The 15601-nt window shown below is 60.3% G+C and overlaps 1 protein-coding gene across 5 annotated transcripts in view; it reads left to right on the forward strand.

Moving 5' to 3' along the window:
• Positions 1-15601, forward strand: part of KCNQ2 (potassium voltage-gated channel subfamily Q member 2) — a 42961-nt gene that overhangs the window by 13258 nt on the left and 14102 nt on the right. For 4 of the 5 annotated variants that reach the window (XM_068987032.1, XM_068987031.1, XM_068987033.1 and 1 more), the window contains exons 2-11: positions 2084-2174; positions 3163-3289; positions 3579-3754; positions 4567-4692; positions 6355-6465; positions 6998-7093; positions 9693-9787; positions 10813-10842; positions 13829-13897; positions 14811-14840. In XM_068987032.1, coding sequence (XP_068843133.1) covers positions 2084-2174; positions 3163-3289; positions 3579-3754; positions 4567-4692; positions 6355-6465; positions 6998-7093; positions 9693-9787; positions 10813-10842; positions 13829-13897; positions 14811-14840 — 951 coding nt within the window. The remainder of the gene's footprint in view (positions 1-2083; positions 2175-3162; positions 3290-3578; positions 3755-4566; positions 4693-6354; positions 6466-6997; positions 7094-9692; positions 9788-10812; positions 10843-13828; positions 13898-14810; positions 14841-15601) is intronic. The other variant, XM_068987034.1, reaches the window with a different exon arrangement.

The following is a 15601-nucleotide window of genomic DNA, read 5'->3' on the forward strand; positions in this document are numbered from 1 at the left end:
CAGTCACTGAGGTGCCCGCAGACAGGAGAGGCCTGGAGTGAGTGCTCCCATCAGCCAGCTGCCTGCGAGTGGCTGAGGACTGCGGGGGCATCATTGCACTTTGGAGGTGTCCCTCTAGATCTGTGGGGACCCCACCTGGACCTGGCAGCACTGTGTAAGGGGTGCTTGCTCCCTGGGGGCGTCTACTGCCCTCCTCTGCTTCCTCCTTGTTGCCTAGTGGGCGTGCCAGCCTTTTTCCAAGCGTCTGTCCCGCTGCCTCCCCTGCACCCCCTGGCGGTGCCATCTGTGGCCATCTGTCCCAAAACATCAGAAACAAAACTGGGAGTGTGGCCGGCACTTTCTGGGGGAGGGGAGAAGAACTCTGTGAGGTTCCCACCTTGGGCTGCAGGTTTGTCTCCTGAGCTGCTGGTGGGGCTCCTGACAGCCTGGCCTCTGTCTGCTAGGAAGAGGGGGACATTCTGGAATGTTCTGAGTTGCTGGCAGAGCCACCTCGAGGAAGCCAGAGTGCTGGCCTTTTCTTTGTTCTCTAGAAGAGTGTTCTTTTGCAGCACAAGGAGCTGGCATTCGTGGGTGCGGCCCTGGGCCCTGCCTCCCCGACACGATGACATCAGGCACCCTGGGGACCCTGATCTCTAGGGTCAGACTCGCCCTCTGCCGGGTCCCAGACTCACTGTCTACCCCTTACCCCCTCCAGGGCCACCCCACTTACTCTTCCCTCTGTCAGGAACACCTTCCCTTCTCTGTTGGCCCCACCAGCTCTTCAGCCTGCAGTGTGACGGACACCTCCCCAGGGAAGCCCACTGGGTTGTGTGTCCCCCAGCTCCCAAGTCCCGGTACTGAGCTGAACTGGGTTCCAGTGCCCCTTCTGAGGTGGGCGACCCACCTCAGTCTCTCCTACCACCCAGGCCTTGCTTGGCATCCTGACCCACTGCCCTGGGATCTCATCCAACCCTGGCAGACCCTCTCTGGGCATGTGGGCGCCTTCTCACCAGCAGAGTTGAGGGCAGAGATTTGTGGATATAAGGCACATGAGACATCTGGACATTTTTGTCCCTGGGCTCAGCTAATTGAATAAATTGGCTAATGAGCAAAGGAAATTAATTGCGGTTTTGAAATGTGACCGTTTCCCCGCATGCCTTTTGTCTGTGCCAGCGGCCTTCAGATAGAGCTGGGGGTGATTGATGGAGCCAGGAACACGGATGGGGCCAGGGACGATGATGGAGCTGTCTTCAGGGGGCCATGGTCTGAGGAGGGGCTGGGTCAGCCCTGTGAGGGAGGTGGCCTATGTCTCTCTGGGCCTTGTTGCCAGACCTCTTCCGGGCACGTGGGCAGGAGGTGACCCTGGATCTGGCTGAGGCTCAGTAGGCCTTGGCGCGGAGCACCCCCCGGTGATTCTGGCCAGACTGGGCAGGCCGGGCCCACGTCACTGTCACCGTGGCCAGGCTGAGTTTGGACCACGTGGTGTTGGCTCTGAGGGTCTCATTCCCCACCCCACCTCTGCCACCAAGGAAGCCAGTGGTCTCGATGCCCAGGGAAGGTGGGGCTGGGTGCCTGTGGTTTCCCAGGTGGTGATAGAGTGGGAGAGCACCTCAGGGGCCCTAGACCCCCGTCAGCAGCCCTCAGGGGCTCTGCTCCCTGGGACCCCAGCCCCACCCTGTCCCCTTTGGCTGGACGCCTGCTGCCCAGCAGTTCCTGGTTCTGGAAACTGACCAGTTCTCTGTGCCCCCTCTCAACACTGCCTGCAGGTGTGTTCTGGTGGTCAAGGATGCTGGACGGCATGGGTGAAGCCGGTGTGAACTAGGGGACAGGCAGTGTTTGCCTGTGAGCCTAGCAAGGACAGTTGTGGGCAGGGATGGGGGACTGTGCCTGGGGTGCCTTGCTTGGGGGTGGGCTGTAGCACTTGCCCAGTGACCCAGGAGACAGTGCCCCTTGTCTGCTCCGAGAGCTTTGGGAGCAGACAAGGGACACGTGGTGGGTGTCCTGGAGAGCAGATGAGGCTGGTCATAGCCATGGAGCCCTGGGGGGCGGGTGTCCCCTGCTCTGGGCGCCTGGCCTGGCTGACCGCCTTCTGCTCGGTCCCCAGATTCCTGCTGGTCTTCTCCTGCCTTGTGCTGTCCGTGTTCTCCACCATCAAGGAGTACGAGAAGAGCTCTGAGGGCGCACTCTACATCCTGGTGGGTCCTGCAGGATGGCACGGAGGGCCCGATGGCACTTGAGGCCACGGGCGGCAGCCTGTCCTTGATCCCGTTGGTCTGACCTTCCAGGTCCCCCATTGGCAGGGACCCCCACCCTCCTGGCACCCACTGTTCTTCTTGGTAGCCCTTTGGTTCCTCCCAGCCTCCCCTCCTGACGTTGGTGATACTGCAGCTTCCTCAGCTTCCACCGGCCCCTCCCCACACACCCCAGCACCCCGTTCCCGGCCTGTTTCCCACCCTGTGTCATCACAGCACCTGACAGCCCCGCCCCCACTGGCCCTTTGCCCTTTCCCACCTTCCGTTCCCACTGGAGCCTGCAGGCTCGGGTGGCTCCCTCCGCCTCGGAGTGTGGGGTGTTTCCCGGCAGATGTGGGCGTGGAGTGGGGGTTGTGAAGCTCACAGCACTCCTGTGATGGGTAGGGGTGGGCGCCATGGCAACTGCAGGGTAATTTCTGTGTTGCTGTTGGTGATGGGAGGCAGGGCTGCAGGGAGGCAGATGCACCTCTGGGGGGGTCCTCCTCCCCCCTGCCCTGTGTCCTGGAGCTGCCCCAGGCCTGAGAGCACCCCCCCACTTGGCAGTTACCTGAGACCCTCCATCAGCTCTGCCCTCTGTGCCCTGCATGCACGCCAGCTACACAGGATGCCAGCTACACAGGATGGGGGCCCCACACCAGCTACACAGGATGGGAGCCCCACACCGGCTACACAGGACGGGGACCCCACACGCATGAGAGCTACACAGGATGGGACCCCGCACTCATACTGACTACACAGAACGGGGCCCCACACCAGCTACACAGGACGGGACCCTGCATTCATGGTGGCTACGCAGGACGGGGACCCCACACCCACACTGGCTACACAGGTCCATGCATGCACGCCACCTACACAGGATGGGGGCCCCACACCAGCTACACAAGACAGCCCTCCACCCACTATAGTGGCTCAGCTGCAGTGTTGCCCGTAGGAAATCGTGACCATCGTGGTGTTCGGTGTGGAGTACTTCGTGCGGATCTGGGCTGCGGGTTGCTGTTGTCGGTACCGCGGCTGGAGAGGGCGGCTCAAGTTTGCCCGGAAGCCCTTCTGTGTGATTGGTGAGGCCCAGTGGGGGTAGGTGGGCAGGCACAAATGTAGGACCAGCTCTTTCTGGAAGTTTCTTCCCACCTGCCCTCTTGGCATCAGAGCCCGTGGTTGATGCGGCCTGAGTGCAGGGCAATGAGGTGCTGGGTGGCCGTGCCTAGGGAAGGGTTGGGCTGGGTGGACTGTGGAACCAGGCCATGCTGGCACTTTGTGTGCGTCCATCTGTCCATCCTCCTGGAGCCCTGGTGGGGGCCGCCCTTCTGCAGCAGAGGGCCCGCCCCCCAGCTCCGCCATCTCCCACAGACATCATGGTGCTCATCGCGTCCATCGCCGTGCTGGCTGCCGGTTCCCAGGGCAATGTGTTCGCCACATCGGCGCTCCGGAGCCTGCGCTTCCTGCAGATCCTGCGCATGATCCGAATGGACCGGCGGGGCGGCACCTGGAAGCTGCTGGGCTCCGTGGTCTATGCGCACAGCAAGGTGAGGGTGCCAGGCCAGGGTGGGGAGGGCTGGCCAGGCATGACATAGCCCCTCGTTTCCTCTGGGCGTCTTACCATGACTTGACCCTTGACCTTGTCTCCCCAGCTTTTCTGCCAGGCCTGGTCCACTTGGGTCCCACCCAGAACAAGCTGGCTCCGTGGTGGGGGGTGTACTGGATTAGTGCCCATCCCCCAGTCACCTGCCCATTAAGCTGAGGCTTGTGGTGACCACTGGCTGTGGGACCTGCGAGGTGGCTGCAGTCCCAGGTCCTTCCCAATCCCCACCTGTGTTCCCAGGAGCTCCACAAGCCCAGATCCCACCCTGCCAGGCTGTGCGGAAAGGCCGTCCTGCTGGTGGGTGGGCTTATTGGCCACTGTCCTTCCTGTCTGAGGCCCCGAGGCTGGGCCTTGGTTGATAAGACAAAGTGGGAGTCTCCCTCAGCCTCAGGGAAGTTTGGGTAGGTCCCCAGCAGGCCCAACATTCTCCAGCCTGCCTGCCTAACAGCCGTTCAGGACCACTCCCTTCCTGGATGGATGTGGCTCTGGGCCATCCCTGCCTGCCATCCTCTAGGGGTGAGGATGTACACAGGTGTGGGACCACCCAGGGCTGGGGCTGGAAAACCAGCTGCCTCTCCTGTCTGCCCAGGCTTGGGGCTCCCGGGGACTCTGCAGCTGGCTCTTGGGAGGCGTACCTGCCCCGGAAGCCCAGGGGACCCAGAGCTCAGTGAACCTCAAGCCAGATGGGGCCCCGTGCTCCTGGGCAGGTTGGGCTGGGCGCCAATTTGGTGGCTGTGACGTAGCCATCTCTTTCAGGAGTTGGTCACTGCCTGGTACATCGGCTTCCTCTGCCTCATCCTGGCCTCATTTCTGGTGTACTTGGCGGAGAAGGGGGAGAATGATCACTTTGATACCTACGCGGACGCACTCTGGTGGGGCCTGGTGAGTGTCTGGCCTCTGGGGCCAAGGAGAAGGGCCTTCAGCGAGGATGTGCTTGCCGGGCGTGCCCTGCCTGGGGTCCCTCCTGCCCATGGTCTGAGATCCCCCCACCCCTCCCCACGGTGTGCCCCTGACTGCCCAGGCCTGGGCAGCAGACCCTCAGTTCTCCTGCCTGACCTGGCTGGAGACATCTCTCTGGGGCCACCGGCTGGCTGCTTCTGACCAGAATGCCACATGGAGGTGGCGTCCCAGGTGGGCCGTGATGGGGGATGCACTGGTCTATGTGGGGTGGCAAGAAGCCTGGCCCTTGGACCCTGTGCCCAGTCATGGCCGGTCACTTTCCTTCTCTGCTGACCAACCTGTGTGATCTCTGTGATGGAGGGGAAGGGGCGGTGCTGCCTGTCATGTTGATGGAGGAGAGTTTGAAAAAGGGGAACTAGACCCCCTGACTCAACCTCCCAGGCTGCTCCTGACAAGAGGGACTCCATCCAGAGCTGGTGAACTTCTGGCCCATGCTCACGGCCACCTACCTCCTGGGCCCCTTGAGGGCCCCTCTCCTGTCATGGTGCAATGGCCTCTCCCAAGAAAAGGTTTCCTGGGCTGCCCTCCGGAGGGCCCCGAAGACCTTGACCCCAATTGCTCAAGCCAGGGCCTCTGTCTGGCTCCTCCTTGTCTGTTTCCATGGACGCCCCCAGGTGGGAGCCGGAGTGCCTCTCCTTTGTGAACTCTTCTGGGGGTGCTGGACACTCAGACAGGCAACCCCTTCTGTGTATTTCCCACCTACACCAGGGGTTTCCTCTGTGAACATTATTTTTATTTTAGTGTTTCATTGTTGGCCGTGTTTCTTGGTGTGTGGGGGTCTTAGTTCCCAGACCAGAGACTGAACCCGGGCCCTCGGCACTTTCATTGCCGAGTCTTGACCAAGAGACCTCCAGGGAAGTCCCTTCTCTGTGAACTAAAGACTTTAAAGGTTCCCTCTGCTCTGTGATGGGATGAGATTGGCTCCACCCCATCATTCTTGGGAACCATTCCACCTGAGATTCCCCTTGTTCTTCTGTGTGGGCTGGTGGTCCTTGGAGGGGCTTCATGGGCACTGGGGGAGTCCCCCCACCGCCTCGCTGTCAAGCCGGCCTCCCAAATGCTGGCCGTGAACACTGGCCTTGAATCCTGGCCCCGAGGGCCGAGCCCCCAGCAATCCCCCCACGACCCCAAGTCTGCCCTTGTTTGGGGAATACATGACCTTCTGAGGGAGAAGTTCGTGAGACCCTGTGTGTGGAGGTGCCCCAATTCCATGCCCCACCTGGCAGCTGAGCCCCTCCCTCTCTGGCCTCAGCTCACAAGGCCCCCCTCCAAAGGCCCCCAGATGACCCCTGAGCGTCCTCAGAGGGTCCCTTGGCCCTATCATCTCTCAGGCTCCGGCTTTGTCGGAGCCTCCTGGCTGCCCGTCCAGCTGGAGGTCGGCCCTCCTGGGTGAACCTGCCCTGCCCAATTCAGGTGTAAAATGAGAGTGGAGGCTGAACACCCTGTCTCCCCACCCCCTGTTGGAGAGTTTCATTTTGCTTCTTGAGCGGGGAAGGGTGGCTGGGGGTGACCCCGGCCTCATGGGCCCCGGAGGGGGCCCTGGCTCCTGCCAGGTCTGGCTGAGGATGGGCTGTCTGTTCACAGATCACCCTGACAACCATTGGCTACGGGGACAAGTACCCCCAGACCTGGAACGGGAGGCTCCTGGCAGCAACCTTCACCCTCATCGGTGTCTCCTTCTTCGCTCTTCCTGCCGTGAGTCCTGCCCTTCCTGCCTTTGCTGGGGATGGAGTCTGGCCTCCTCAGTGACCACTGCTCTCCTTGGGATCACAAGGGGCAGGGCAGGGTCCCCCTCTTACTGCATCTGTGGGTCCCCAGCGCCTCCTAGCCCTGGGATTGACCAGTTGGGTGCCTGTGGCCAGGAGCGGTGCTGTGGGTGATACGTCTCTGGCAGGTCTCCTGCAGAAGGCATGGGGGCCCTGTTAGCCCTCCACCTGCAGCTGTGCAGGGCATGGGGGAGCTGGTGCTGCTGTCGGGTGGTCTTCTCTGAGACCCTGGGCCTCACACCCCACTCGTTGTAGTGTAGACAGAATGGGAAGGACGGTAACCTTTGTGCCCAGATGTGTTCAGAGTGGGCCCTGCCAGGCTCCTGTGAGGATGAAGCCCCTCAGTCTGTCTCCTGGTGACTAGGGGCTGGGGGTGGGGGCGAGAAGGCGGAGCCAGGAGTGTGCAGGCAAGGTGGGAGAGCTCTGGTCCCCGGGTGCTATCTGACCTTAGTGACTTGCAGGGCATTTTGGGGTCTGGCTTTGCCCTGAAAGTTCAAGAGCAGCACCGTCAGAAGCACTTTGAGAAGAGGCGGAACCCCGCAGCAGGTCTGATCCAGGTGCGTCCAGATAGCCCCCATGTGGGCCCCACATGGACCCATGGGACCCCTGGCCTGGGCCCGCGGTGTTGGAGCGAAGCCCCACTGCATGTTTGTCTCCTGTCGGGGAATTCAAGTCTGTGCTGAGAACTGCTTAGTTGCTTGCAGTGGCCCAGCACCTATGGCACAGGTAGCATCAAGGCCAGCAGTCTATAGGCCCTGGGCCAGGCTGTCACTGGTGCCCCCGAGCTGTCCCCTCACAGCTCTGACACTGCCTTGCACTTGTGGGATCGGGTTCAGTGACCCCCATGCAGGTAGGTGGCAGGGCCATGTCCATGCTGCCTAGCTTGCACCACCCACCCCATCACTGGCGTCACAGTGGCCGTGCAGCATCCAGCAGTGCTTCCTGAGCCATCCTGAAAGTGCCGGCCGGGCACAGGCTGCCCGAGGGGCTGAGGCTCCTGCAGCCCTTCCCAAGTACCGGGGATCCAATGGACCTTTGGCATTGACTGGCCTTTACTACAGGCTGGACACTGGCCTGGTCCCTCACATGGCTTTATCTTTTAAAGATGTTGTCTTGCCCAGGCTGCAGCCTACTTTTGTGTGTATATGTATAGCTGTCTTTCACTGTGAGAACTGCAAATGACTGCTTCTTTTAAATGCAAAAGAGTGTAAAGAAGAACAAAAATGCCCACCCCCCCCACTGACAATAGTCCCACCCACTATTGACACCAAAGTCAGAGCACTCCCAGTGGTTACAATGTTAGGGAAGGAGCGCGGCCTGAACGGACAGCACTTCCCCGCAACCCCCTCCTCTCTGAGAAGCTCCGAGTTACTGGGGGAGGGCTGGAGATGGGGAGGAATTAGGGAAGGACCCCAAACACTGGGGGCTCCACGAGGCCACACACGCCCAGCACTGAACGCAGGCTCAGAAGTGACTGGAGAAGACCGTAAGTGCTTACCTCACCTGACTTCATGCGGTAGGAAGTCAGCCTCTGAGACTTTGGTTTCTTAGATATGACACCAAAAGCACGAGAAATGAAAGAAAAACTTTTGTGCATCCAAGGGTGCTATTTGAACTGTCTCCTTAGAGAGTGAAAAGATAACCCACAGGATGGGAGAAAATATTTGCACATCAGATATCTGATAGCGATCTGGTATCCAGAATACATGAAGGACTCGCAGCTCAATGGCAAACAAACGACCCAACTAAGAAATGGGCAAAGGATTTAAGTAGACATCTCTCCAAAGAAGATATACCAGATGGCCTATAAGGATGTGAAAAGATGTTCAGCGTCGTTCTTCATGGGGGAAATGCAAATCAAAATTCCTTCATGTCCACCAGGATGGGTCACAATTTTAAAAAAGTGTTGATGAGGATGTGACGTCAGAACCCTCATACGTCGCTGTGGGAGTGGGTGTGAAATGGTGTGGCTGCTGTAGAAGAGTTTAGTGGCTCCTCCAAAGGTTAAACCTGTCACACGACCCAGCAATCCCACTCGTAGGTGAACACCCAACAGAACTGGAAACAGGTGTTTAGCCAAAAATTTTCACGCAGGTGTTCACAATGGCACCATTCACAGGAGCCAAAAGTTGAAACACCGCCTCAGCCAGTGAAAGGGTGAGAAGATGTGGTCCGTCCACAAGCTTGAATCTTGTTGTTTAGTCACTCAGTCGTGTCTGACTCTTTGTAAGCCCATGGACTATAGCCCATCAGGCTCCTCTGTCCATGTGGTTTCCCAGGCAACAATACTGGAGTCGGTTGCCATCTCCTTTTCCAGGGGATCTTCCTAGGGATTGCACCTGCATCTCCTGCATTGCAGCAGATTCTTTACCACTGAGCCCCCTGGGAAGCCCCATGCTTGACTATGTCTGGCCTTAAAAAGAACAAGCCTTGGACATGGGCTCCACCAGGGACAGGCCTTGCGGATGTGCTAAACAGAGGGAGCCAGACCCAGGAGGCCTGGCACTGAAGTTCTATTGCTAGGAAGTGTCCAGAGTGGGGAACCACAGAGACTGGTGCAGATCAGGGATGGCAGGCCAGGGGTGGAGGGAGTGGGGAGTCATGCTGGTGGGTTGGGGGCCCTTGGTCTTGAGGTGGTGAAAGTGTGGTGTTTGTCAAGGGGATGTTTGCACAGCATCAGGAACGAGCTTAGCGCCAATCAACTGTGCCCTTTTAAAAGGGTGAGTTTTACGTTATGTGTATTTTACTCTGATTAACAAGAGTTGGGAGCAGAGGCCAGGCCTGGCCAAGGCTGGTGTAAGGGGCAGGCCTGTGCCCTGAAGGGGTTCAGCCTTACAGTGGAGGATGTGGCCCATGTCCTTGGCTCTGGCCTTCACCTCCTGTCCCCCAAGGAGGGCAGGAAGGTGACCAGGATGCCAAGTGATGGCTGCCAGGCATTTGGTGGGACGGATGGAAAGGAAAGAACTGGAGTTCCATGCAGACTCACTGCTGGGTCCCCCCTCCCAACTCCACTCTGCAGAGGTGACTGTGGCCCATGGGGGTGGGAGTGACACTGGGCTGCTGTCCAGAGGCCAGTGCACAGGGATGCGTGGGGGCGAAGCCCCAGGAGAGGCGGGAGGGCCCCTAGCGCCCGCCTGACCCCCATCCTCTCCACAGTCCGCCTGGAGGTTCTATGCCACCAACTTGTCGCGCACGGACCTGCACTCCACGTGGCAGTACTACGAGCGCACGGTGACGGTCCCCATGTACAGGTGCCTCTGCCCCACCGCGCGGCCTGTGTGCCCCATTTGTTCTGAATCCCCACTTTCAGTTGCTCATCATTTTGTTTGCTTTTTTTTTTCTTTAAAACATGTACTTTTCAAAAACGAACCGTGTGTGGTTTATTTTATTAACTTTGTTCTCTGTTTTATAGTTTGCGGCTTTTATTTTTCACCTTCATTCCGCCCCCTGCTTAGTGTCCTTGCTGTCAGGGCTATAGTGTGTGAGTCTGGTGGACACGGCCTCCTGAGCTCACGGAGGTAAACGTGGCTGCTTCCACGGACCATGGCCTGGTGCAGCCTCGCTGGTGGGGGCCCCTGTGTTTAGAAGCAAAAGGATAACCTTGACCCTCTGACCCCCAGCAAGGGCCAGAGTCTCTGTTGAGGAAGGAGAGACCCCTGGACTACAGAGAGGCCCCAACAGGACAAGGTGCAGACACCCCCAGGATCCCTGCGGGGGAGAGAGGGTCCTTGGGGGCCGCATGGACAGTGGGCACCTTTCCAGGCTTTGCCACTGGGGTGTGTTGGTGCCAGGCCCAGGGTCAGAATGAAGTCTGAGGTGAGAAGGGTCGGGGCCTGGCTGGAGTCCATGAAGGTCAGGTGCCCTCCGGTGAACGCTGAACTCTGGGTCCTCTCAGCCAGAAGAGTCCCCTTACCTGCCCCTGGGTGTCCACCCAACGGAGCCCTCACCGGGGCAGAGTCCTCCTGCAGGTCCCCACCAGCCTCTCCCGGGATCTGTCACCTGGGAGACAGGGCTGCCCACTCCCCTCTCCAGCATTTGACCCACCGCACTTCCGGGGACACTCAGTCTTGGGGTGCCGGGGCCCAAGGGCACTCGCTCTCACCCCAGGCCCCGTGTCCCCAGTCCTTGAGGCAGGACCGACCCTCGTGCTAATTTTCTTTGTTCTGTTGTTTCCCCCACTTTCCTTGACTATTGTTTTCATTTCCTTTTTCTTCTCCCGTTCTTTTACAATCTTTTGTTCCTTTCCCTTTGTGTGTGTGTGAAAAACACTTGAAAGCTCGCAAACTCAAACCTACGGGGCCTCCAGGTAGGACTGCATGGGCGGAAAGCGTGTGGTGTGATTCTGTTCTGTTGGGGACTGTCCCGGGACCCCTGAGCCAGCCCTGCCCGGCCTGTGGCCCCTACCTGGAGCCACACGCCCCCTCCTCGCTCCCCTGGCCCCCTCTCCTGACGGCCCCCCCAAGCTGCTTTCTTGTGCTGGATCTGTCTGTCCAGGTGTTTTCTGTCCCTTGTTCTGCTTCCTGCCTGTCTCAGTGGCTGGGGTCCTGCCCCTGCGCCTCCACCCTGCCCCCAGGGCCCCACTTACGCCCAGTGCAAAGGTAGTGGAGATGGGGTATTGGCCATCCCAGTTTGGGGCACCCCCAGTTAGCCCCCAGTCCTGGCAGATTGCTCTGGGCTTGGGGTCTCTCTCTCTGCATCCACTCCCCCAGCCCCAAGTCTTCCCACTGCAGTGGAAGTGAGACTCGAGGCCATGGACAGAGGGTCCTGTGGCCCATCCACGTAGCCCCACTGACCACGTCTGAACCAGACAGCTCGCTTCCTGGGGTCCCCTGTCTAGACCGGGGTGCCGAGCTGCTCCAGGAAGGGTCCCCTGTGCCCTTTGTAGGCCCTGCCTTTCCCCTCAGAGTGGTGGCACCGTACTCTGCCCTGCAGAGCAGGGTGCTCTCTCATCCTCCCTTGGTGCCCTCTGTGGGAACCTGTCAGAGTTAACCCTCTGCTCCCAGAAGGGAAGAGGGGGCCAGGCAGGGCCAGGCAGGGCCAGGCTCCGCAGGCAGGAGGGCCTGACCCTTCCCCCAGAGGCGGGGTGGAGAGGGAGCAGTGTCCTTCCCGGCTGCTGACCCGGAACTCCTGGGGCTCCAGGTGGGGGGACCCTGCTTCAGACCCTGACAGCCTCCTCCGAGACCAGCAGCCCCTTGGTTCACCTACTCCAGCAGCACCACATCCACCGACATCTGGGGAGACACCCCTGCCCAGCCCCAGCCTTGGGGACTGGTGGTGTCCTCTGCAGCCGGCTGACCCCTAGACTAACACTGCTCGCTCCTGTGTGTCCCACCCCCGTCGCCCGCTGCACCCTCGTCCCCCACGACTGGACTGTGTGTGCGTGGCCCTCGAGTGTGTGGTGCCTGCACGTCCTTGCCCGTCTGTGTTCTGTCCCCTGCCGCTCTGTGTCCAAGGCATGGCGTCCTAACTGTGTGTCCCTGCCCTTGACCCACGTGTGGGGGCTGACTGGGTCCAGCTGCCCGGGGTCTCTGCTCCAGGCCATGGTGGGTGCTCAAGGTGGTGGGGAGACCAGCTCTGACCCAGTGTCCACTCCTGGGACTCTGCTGTACCCATGTCTTGAGCCGACTGAACTGCCCAGGCCTCCTGCTTGGTCTGAACCTAAGAGGACAGGGGACAGCCTTGGAGAGGAGTAGGGAGGGGAAAAAGGAGGGTGAGCGTTCCCAGGATCCAGGCCTGGCGGGGCTGGGGCTGCAGAGGGAACAGAGGTGGGGCCACACCTGCTACCCTGGGATGGCAATGACCAGGGCAGGGCTGGGGGAGGGGCATTCCTTTGGGTGCTAGGGGCATGGCTGGGCAGGGGAGGAGTTGGGAGAGAGCAGAGCAAAGTTGGAAACTGACTGGCGGGGGCAGGTCAGGGCTGCGGGTACAGAGGGGTCAGAGATCTTCCTGTTTTGGAGACAGTGGGGAGTTCGAGCAGAAGGACTAGAGTGAGTCAGAGGAGGATGGGCATCCGGGGAGCGGGGACATGGGGTACGTGGAAGGGTCAGGACTGGGTAGGGGCTGGAGCCAGGGTGCGTGGGGAATGGTGGTACTGCGGGACCGAGTGAGGATGCCGAGGGGAGGCTTGGACACAGTTGCCTGGGAGGGTCAGGGGCCCCCAGGGTCAAGAAGGCCTGAGGCTCAGGACGGGGTTTGGGGGCCTGGGGCTCAGTGGGGATGTCACAGACAGTGGGGGTGTCAGAGCAGGTGGAGTGTCAGAGCAGGTGGGCGTTCACAGACAGTGTGGGGTCACAGAGCAGGTGGGGGTATCAGAGCAGGTGGGAGTTCACAGAAAGTGGGGGGTCACAGAGCAGGTGGGTATCAGAGCAGGTGGAGGCTGAGTTGGGAAGGAGAGACCAGTGCCTGGAAGCTGACAGGGTGACTGATGGACAAGATGGAAGCTGAGGGTTGAAAGTGTCCAGGAACCAGGTGGGGAGTGGGGAGTGGGGGAGGGGGAGGGACAAAAGTGGCCCCAGACAGCATGGGGACCCAAGTCTCTGGGTAAGGCTTCTGGAGCTGGAGGTGGGAGCATGGGCTTTCCCGGGAGCCTCCCATGTATACAGACCACTGCCTGGCATCCCAGAGGGACTTGATTCACCTCTGGCTTCCTTGCTGGTGGCCACAGCTCTGAATGCTGGATTGGCAGGCAGGCCAGGGATGCAGCTGTCCTGGTGGGTGGGACTCCATCCGGGAAATGGGGGTCAGAGTAGGACCAGGCCAGTCACCCAGGAGCCACCCAGTGGGCGCCGCCCAGTGGGCTCTGCCCAGCGGGCTCTGCCCAGCACAGTCCTTTCCTGGGACCTCCGCCTTGCTCAGCTTTGGCAGAGAGAGTGGCTCAGAGAGAGAAGGGTCTGGGAGTCCTAGGATGTCGGGGGCTGCGTTATCAACTGTGCTGCAAATCCAAGGGGTGTTCAGGGATTGGGAAGGGGGAGGGGCACCCCCCATTTTCTGGTGCCCTGTGGGACCTGCTCCACATAGGCGTCCCTTCTAGGGATGGCCTGGGCACCATCCACTCCCAGGGCCAACATGCCCAGGGAAAGTGAACCCAGAGGAATACAGAAAGTGCCTGGACCACAGAGGTGGAGGCATGGGCTCCCCGGGGGTCTGCTGCCGCCATGGACTCCTCCTGTTTCTGCCTGTGACAGGTCATGGCCTGTGTCCCCATGTGAGATGTGGACACCGGTGAGAGTTGGCATGGGGGTCCCTGGGGCTCTGGTGGGTTGGGGGCTCACTCACCTGTCCTCTTGCTGCAGACTGATCCCGCCTCTCAACCAGCTGGAGCTGCTGCGGAACCTCAAGAGCAAGTCTGGACTTACCTTCAGGTGGGCAGGGGCATCCACACCGGCTCTAATCCCCTATGGCTCCGTGAGGGCCAGTAGGGGTGCCCAGGCTGGGCTAAGGCCCCGGATGGCTCGGGATGTTCACATCCTGTTGCCACAGGCCCTGGTGCTGCTGGCAGTTTTTCCCTGTTGCTGACCAGTCTTGGCTCCCATCCTGAGGGCAGCTGGTTTGGGGGTGGGCACAGGGTGGGGGTGGTGCTCCACATGGGGCAGGGAGGCTGGTGCTCTGGCCACAGGTCAGAGGAAGAGTTCAACCCTGGAGCATCGGGTGGAGACACGTGGGTAGCACCTGCTGGTTCCTTCACGACTACAAAACCTGCGACTCCCGGAGCACTTGACACAGACGGGCTTGCCGAGGACATGGACTGGCCAGTGGGAGAGGAGGGGAGGATGCCTGCTGGGCCCAGTGCCCAGGGCTGTTTGAAGAGCTCTCAGCAGTGGGTCGTCTGGAGAGGGTTGGATGATGCCCCCCTGAAAAGATTCATCTGTGTCCTGGGACCTGTGAACATGACCTTATCTGGAAGACTCCTCGTGGATGTGGTTGTGAAGGACCTTAGCTGTCCTGAGCATCGACTGTGGAATTCGACAGCTCCAGATCTTTCTTCACACTTCCTCTTTCAAAGTTTGTTAATATTGGTGATGCTGATTAAACCAAGTGTCCATAAACAAGGGGCCATAGCACCCTCAGTCTCAAAACTTCTCGTGACCCCTTCCAGATTTGCTGTCCCTCCAGGACCTGCCTCCTTGGGCCCCCAGGGAGCTCTTGAGGGTTTGTGGGCTGTTTCTGCACCCCTCACACACAGCCCTGGCCCATGGGAGCATTGTGCATCAGCTGGGCCCTGCGTGGGGTCCAACCGCTGGGCCGGCTTCTGACATCCTCTGCTTCTGTTTGCAGGAAGGAGCCCCAGCCGGAGCCATCTCCCAGGTCAGTGCCCGCCTGCCTTCTGCCGCCTCTGCTCTTTTCTGCGTGTCCCGTGGAGCTCGCGCTGCCGCGGGGCCTGTGCATGCTCCCCGATGCCACTGTGCAATGACCCCTGCCCGGTGGTGATGTGGGTACCTGGGTCTGTGCCTCCTTCCAGGCCCCCGAGCTCAGGGACAGCTCCTGTCTGCCTGCTTGTGATTGCAGCCCCTTGGGCGGGAGGTGGGGGGCTTCCAGGGGAGCGGTCCCACTGGCTCCAGGCACAGGGTCTGGGCTGCTCTGAGTCAAGGGTGGCCCAGGCGGACACTACCATGGGGTGCCCCAAACACTGCGGGTCAGGGTCAGGCAGTGCGGGGGGCACTGTTCTGAGGGGAGGTCCTCACACCACCCTGGCAGGTCTTGGTTTGTGGAGGTTTCTGGAGGATGGAGGAGTGGGAGAGGGTTCCTTTGGGGCAGGGTCTCCTGCCCCGCCTCACACCCCCTTGGTGGGCACCCGTACCCCACTACCCGTGTCTGTCTAGGCCCCTGCAGTTCTGTTTGGTTCAGGTGAATTTGAGACTGGAACCCCAAATGAGGACTCCTGGGGGTGATCTCTGCTGGAGTTAGGGTGATAGCACCCTGCTGTTTTCCTAGTTTTGAAAAGAAAGCCAGATCAATTCACTGCTTTCGAGTCTGGTGACCTCCAACCTGCTCATGTACTGCTGTGTATCTCTGAGCTCAGGGGTTCCCTGGTGCCCTGTCCACAGCTGCACGGGGAGTCCCGTCCC

Source organism: Capricornis sumatraensis, chromosome 15, assembly GCF_032405125.1.
Source record: "Capricornis sumatraensis isolate serow.1 chromosome 15, serow.2, whole genome shotgun sequence".
Taxonomy (NCBI): Eukaryota; Metazoa; Chordata; class Mammalia; order Artiodactyla; family Bovidae; genus Capricornis; species Capricornis sumatraensis.